The 6,211-nt window shown below is 38.5% G+C and overlaps 1 protein-coding gene across 2 annotated transcripts; it reads left to right on the top strand.

Annotated features, from left to right (window-relative positions):
* The first annotated feature begins 314 nt into the window (after nt 1-314).
* LOC120001047 lies at nt 315-5,673 on the top strand. Of its 2 annotated transcripts, none has more exons than XM_038849267.1 (6): nt 315-885; nt 1,315-1,426; nt 1,577-1,635; nt 1,737-3,464; nt 4,158-4,275; nt 4,884-5,673. In XM_038849267.1, the coding sequence occupies exons 2-6, from the start codon at nt 1,324-1,326 to the stop codon at nt 5,555-5,557; spliced, it is 2,682 nt and encodes an 893-aa protein (XP_038705195.1). In that variant the 5' UTR covers nt 315-885; nt 1,315-1,323; the 3' UTR covers nt 5,558-5,673. The 2 variants fall into 2 exon arrangements, with proteins under 2 accessions (XP_038705195.1, XP_038705194.1); XM_038849266.1 differs by having other exon boundaries at nt 4,155-4,275.
* Nucleotides 5,674-6,211: the final 538 nt, after the last annotated feature.

Genomic DNA, 6,211 nt, shown 5'->3' with positions numbered 1-6,211 from the left:
TGATTAGTATAGTTTGAATTTTTTTATGTAAGAAATTAAATCAATTTCCCTTTTTTATAAAGAAGAGAAATTAAATGAATTAGTAAATTACATTAATGCCACCTCATTGACTAAAATTATAAAAATAAAAAATAAAAACATCTCCGCCAATCTTCAGCTTCAACGCCCTTTTTTTTTGGTAAATTACTAGATGGTGGGCCATAGAATTACTGCTGAATCCACGTGTCAAGAAGAGAGGATATGGTACGTGAGAGAAGTGGACCCCACCATTATTAAATTTTCACAGATGAAGAGAGCCTGAGGGCGTTTGCTGTCTCTTTTGACTCTCTTGCGCTTCGCCAAGATCTGTTCTTTAATCAAAGCTCTCCGTCCACAAAACCCAAACATCTCTCCCCAGTGCCCCTCCCTGGCATACAAACACCATTACTACTGTTATTACTCTTTTAACCTCTCTATTTCTTCACTGCTCTTTTCAACTGTAGTATTACCAATATCTTTTCTCAATCTTGTAACCGCAAATGTCGTCAGTTTTAGCTTCTTGTGGGGTGTACTTTTTTGTCCAAGTTTCAGTTCATAAACCCTAACATTTTTGCTCTGAGTAGTTACTTCTTGTCCTCCATTTCTTTTACAAGTTGAGAGAATACGCCCCCTGAAATCAAATCAGGAGTACAGAAGAAAGGAAGTTGCTTGAAGTTTTGCGATTGGGTTCTATGGATAAAGAGTAAATGGTGGGATTGACTGATATGGTTCAGAGTGTGTGCCGTTTGCACATCTTGAATAAATATCCGTTTGGGCTGAGTCGTCTTTGCTCATCTCTATTATGGGAAATGGGTGATTTGCTGTCCGTGGAAAGGAAAAGGAATTGCAGATTGTAAAGATTTCCAGGTGAGTAGTGATGTAGATTGGTTTTTCTTTTTCTTTTTCTTTGTTTTTTCCTCCCCCTTTTAAAGATGCATTTTTTAAGATACCCATTTGAATGCCATTATTTATTTACTTTTATTCCTCCAGTGTGCCGTGTAATCTTGAATTTTGTGGATAGGATGATCTGATTTACATGTTGATTTATCATCTGTATATGAGGTTTTGTTAGCGTCTTCCAGTTGAAGGCATGGTAGGTCACGCTAGGTTTTGAGTTTGTGTAAAAGTCTCCTCTTGCGGCTAACACTTTTATCACAATCAAATGGTTGAATTTTCCTGTATTTGTATTTCATCTAGTGTTGAGAAACTAATGTGGATTAGCTAGTGGGTTTTGATTCATTATTCTTTGTTTATAGCTTTTTGCATTGTGAATGTTGATATACTTGTTGTTTGCAGAGGATATAAATGGAGGTAGAAAAGAAACGCCAAAAGGGGGGCTTGCTCCACTTGTTTGATTGGAATGGAAAGTCGCGGAAGAAGCTTTTCTCTAATAATCCTGCATTGCCTGGTACTTTACTTTTATGATATATATGAATAGCATATCTCACTCCTGTGTTGTGTTCCTAGAGTGTCTGGTCTCATGATTGTTGTTGTCTTCATTCAACTACTTCTATGTCTCGTTTGGTTAATTTGAATTTCTTCGGCCTATCTATTCCAGAAGGAACAAAGCAAGGGACTGGAATACCTGGAAATATGGTGAAATTGCAGTCTAATACAGTGAGATCTGATCTGTCCATTACATACTATTATCTTATGCATGCTTGATTTAAGGTGAAACTAATAGTTTGTAACTGCTGCCAATATTGCTGTCTTTCCAGATTGGGGCAGATGACAATCGAGCAAGTTCAAGTAACAAAGGAAGTAGTGATTTTAGTTGTGCTTCATCAGTCACTAGTGATGAGGGACATGGAACAAGAGGCCCTGGGATAGTTGCTAGACTTATGGGTTTGGATTCAATGCCAAATTCAAATGCTTGTGAGCCATGCGCTACACCAGTTTTTGACTCTCACATGCTTAGATCATCTCAATATGACAAGAGTTCATCTGGTTTGCGAAGAGAATATCATTCCACAGACTATTTCAACATTCCAAATAATAAGCTGGAAATATTTCAGTGGAATCATCAAGAATCAAGGCCACACAAGTCACTGAAACGGCCAACTGAGAGGTTCCGGACTGAAATGCTACCCTCAAAGTCAGCTAAATCCATCCCAATAACCCACCATAAACTCTTGTCTCCCATCAGGAGTCCTGGGTTCATTTCCACAAAGAACGAGGCTTACATAGTGCAGGCAGCAGCAAAGATGATTGAGTCAAGTCCCAGGGCAGCTGGCAAGGAAAAATTGTCATCAATTGGACCTTCTTCAGTTCCCCTTAGAATTCGAGTTTTGAAGCAGAAGATGGAAGCTGCACATACAGCATGTAAGCGTGAAAGATCGAATGAGCCAAATGGTGTGAAGTGTATGAATGGGCAGGGTAGAGGTAAATCCCATGGAGAACCTAGAATCTCCACTGCACGTAAGGTTTCAGAACATTGTACTTCTGACAACGTGATGAATAAGGTGAAATCTGTTTCCCTTGCAGTCCAGGCAAAGGTCAATATACAGAAAAGGGATGGATCAAATTGGAGTAGTAATATGAAGCCTATGAACCAGAAAGAAGGGAATGGGGACAGACCAAAGCAACCATTATGGAGCCAGTCAGGTAGGCAAAGGACTCTCCACAATAATACTTCTGAAAGTAGGACTATAAGTGTGCTCCGACATAATAATCAGAAGCAGAATCGTGTATCAAATAGAGATAGTTCAAGATCAAAGTCTTCAGTCTCCAATCAGCGAGGCAAAAGAACTCATTCCATGGACAATTCAAATAGGATGGTAAATAAGGTGGTTTTAGATCCTGAAAATAGGTTGAGAGAGATGAACTGTGCGGTAACTGATTCCACAAAAGAGCTTTCATCATCTAAACCAAAGAATGCAACTCGGAAGAAATGTCCTGTAAATGCAGATGATCATATTGATAACAGTGTTTCTAATAATGTTTTGATCACCAAAGATGAAAGGTATGTAAAATGTAATGTTGCAATTGATGGGTGCTTGAATGAGGGTGCAGACAATATGAAACAAGGGATGGATGTTGTTTCATTTACGTTCACATCTCCCTTATCAAAATCCAGGCCTGATCCCCAGTCTTCCAGTTCAGTGTCAGGAAACACCAACAGGTGTGGTCTTGGTCCTCTCAGTAATGATGATCAGTCTCCCTTCCAAGATTCGATATTTTCCTCTTCTGGCCTAAATATAATTGGCGGCGATGTTTTAAGTGTCCTTCTGGAACAGAAGCTCAGGGAATTATCGTACAGGGTTGAGGAGTCTTCTGGTTCTGCTTTACGAAATCCAGTGCCCATGCTTAATGTAGTGCGCACCACACGAGAAGAGCAAAACAGGTTGCTTCAACTCAGTTTTGAAAAAGATAAACCAGGAATTCGAGATGACTCGGGTTGTTATACAATTGATGACTTGAAGCTTAGTGTGAATCCGAAATGGCAGGTTTGTCTCCTATTCTCGTACTATTCTGTAATAAGTTGCAAACTACTGCTTTTTCTCTGTGATACAATGGCAAAGAAAATTCTGGTGTCTCCTCAGATTCTAAACTCTTAAGTGCCAGGCTAAGGGTTTAAGTACAACAGTAACTGTCAATCAAAATCCTCCATTTATGGGTGTTGCTGGAATAAGTGCCTTTACAGCTAGCTAATGAAGTGAAGCTGGTTGTTGGTCAAGAAGAAACCAAGTTAAGCTGAACGGTTTCGGTCTTGAGATTGCATACTAGGAATCTCATGGGTTCAGTATAACTGTGGCAGAAGCCTTTCACCAGTACATCTGGTCACTTTTGCACAGTTTGGGTTTTTAAATTTGTAATTGGCCAGTGTAAACGCAAGGCTTTATTTGCTGAGTTTTGCAAAATCAGGGCTTCCGCCCATTATGCTGGAGTGAAGAACTCTGGTGTGTTTTCAATTCTGAATGCCTCTTTTATTATTGAATTAAATTAAGAGGATGAGATTCCAGTCACCTACATGTAGTGGATGAGATATAATTCCGATGAGCTCGAAAAGAATTCCAGTTTTCTGCCTTGTCTTCCAACTTCCAAGAATAGTTATATTTGTATCCCGAGTCTTGTGTAATAATTGTTTGTTGACATTAAACTCAGCACACTTTTAATTTTCTCTTTGGCTGTTTCAGCAGTTGGAGGAGAGCGAAGACCACAACAACTGTGCCAATAGCAGTGAGGATGGACAAGAACTTGACTGTCTGCTCCAGAGCCCAGGTCAAAGTTACTCTGAGGATACAAACACTGCCAGTGGTAGGACACTTCTTTTTCCCCTATGAGATGAACTTTTCTGGTTTTGCATGCAATCCGTAAGCTCTGTGATAACTTCTAGGTTCAAAGATATTTCTGCTACTCGTGAAGTTACAATTACTGAACCACAAATAGTATGAACATGTCAGAACCCTAGTCACAATGAGAAACTTGTCCAAGAATCTTAGGACTGCTCACAGGGCAAAAAGACTACTGGCTTGATAAAATTCAGCTAGGCCGTGGACAACAAAAGCTTCATTAGAAAGCATTGATGCTATATTGCTGACTCGACATACTACTAAGTACTAATCTTTCATCCCTCTGGAAAATCAATTTTCCAAAAAAAATGAAATATTGGAGACTACATTATGTTGTCAATAAACTAGTATCCAAAGGTAATTCAAATAGTTTGTGGAACCAGACTATTTATGATCGCTTCTTTATAATTGAGATATTTGGAATTCAGTACAATGTTTTGTTATGGGATTCCATATGCATGTCTATTAATCTTCTTCTAGAAAGCAGAAATGATCTAAAAAGTGCTTGTGAATTTTGTTAACGGAAAGGCTGTTTTCAAGTAAAATATTGAGTCAAATATACTCCTTTTGCAGGAAGCAAGTATTCTTCATTTTCTCAAGCTCAAGAAGCATTTGACTGGCTCTCAGTGGAAGATTCTCGACAAGAGGAAGGTAACGCAGAGTTATCTGACTCAGCCTCTTCCAAACCTAGGGCCCATGCTTCCGGATTTTATAAAGTTGGAGCATTCATGCCAGTAGTATTTAAGGAAGCAAATGAATGGGAACTAGATTATGTGAGATATGTACTTGGCAGCACCGAGCTCTCATTGAAAGATTTTGCATTAGGCAAGAACCCTAAGGTCATAGACCCGGATCATTTTAATCAGTTGGAGAATCAAGAAATCGAACCTGACGAAAATGAGGAAGAGCAATCCAAGCTTTGTCGAAAGCTTTTGTTTGATTGTGTGAGCGAATGCCTCGACTTAAGATGTAGCAAAGTCAATGTTGGGAGCTGCAAAGCATGGATTAAATTGTCTACATCATTTCAAAAGAAGAAATGGTTGATAGAGGAAGTGTGTAAAGAGATTTCAAGTTGGAAAAGCATGGAAGACCTCATGATTGAAGAGCTTGTCGACCAGGACATGAGTTCTTACTATGGAAGATGGCTTGACTTTGACATAGAAGCATTTGAAGAAGGTGTAGAGATTGAGAAGGGTATATTTACTTCTTTGCTTGATGAAGTGTTTGGTGAGTTACTGCATTTTTAGGAAAACTTGTGATCTTGTATAATTTTCATATTGGTTAGCAAGAAAAATATGTTGATAACAGGGATTTACCATCAAGTGAAATGTGAAGATTTTCCACTCAAGTTCATGTCTGTCAATTTTATTTTTTCACTGAAAATGTTTCTTGAGAAACCAATGGCTTTAAAGATTGAATGCTATGGGATTCTATACTATATTAATTGACTTGGTGAATTCTCTTTCTTTGGGGTTCATCTAGCATTCATTCTGTATGGTTCTGTGGATGGTGGAGCACAACTGCACAAGGTGTGCATGTTCAAATATCTTCATTTTGTCAACGCATCTCACATGTTTTTCTGTGGGAAACAAATCTATAAAGCAGATCATATGGTTACCATTACTTTATACTCCTTAGAGGGCCCAAAATACAAACTTTATGGGCCTTTTTATGATGAATATTTTTTGGGTAACTAAGAATAATTTAGTAGGCGTGTACTTTTGAACAATCCACTAACCCAAATTCGGATCAGTCCGCCGATAAGTTAGTTGGGTCGAGACCCAATACAAACCACTTGAAAATACTTGCGTTAACTTATAATCGAACTTCCGACCTTAAATGAGATTCTTTATACCCTAAATCCAGAGAAATAATAAGCTATTATGATGGATACACATACA

Source organism: Tripterygium wilfordii, chromosome 6 (genome assembly GCF_013401445.1).
Source record: "Tripterygium wilfordii isolate XIE 37 chromosome 6, ASM1340144v1, whole genome shotgun sequence".
Lineage (NCBI taxonomy): Eukaryota > Viridiplantae > Streptophyta > Magnoliopsida > Celastrales > Celastraceae > Tripterygium > Tripterygium wilfordii.
This window is presented reverse-complemented; position numbering and strand designations above follow the sequence as displayed.

What these genes read in the sequence shown, in the direction of transcription:
- LOC120001047 (XM_038849266.1), top strand. Translation starts at nt 1,324, where the DNA reads ATGGAGGTAGAAAAGAAACGCCAAAAGGGGGGCTTGCTCCACTTGTTT. An exon ending in GTGTGAATCCGAAATGGCAG is followed by an intron (nt 3,465 to 4,154) that starts GTTTGTCTCCTA and finishes TGGCTGTTTCAG; the next exon opens with CAGTTGGAGGAGAGCGAAGA. An exon ending in GGATACAAACACTGCCAGTG is followed by an intron (nt 4,276 to 4,883) that starts GTAGGACACTTC and finishes CTCCTTTTGCAG; the next exon opens with GAAGCAAGTATTCTTCATTT.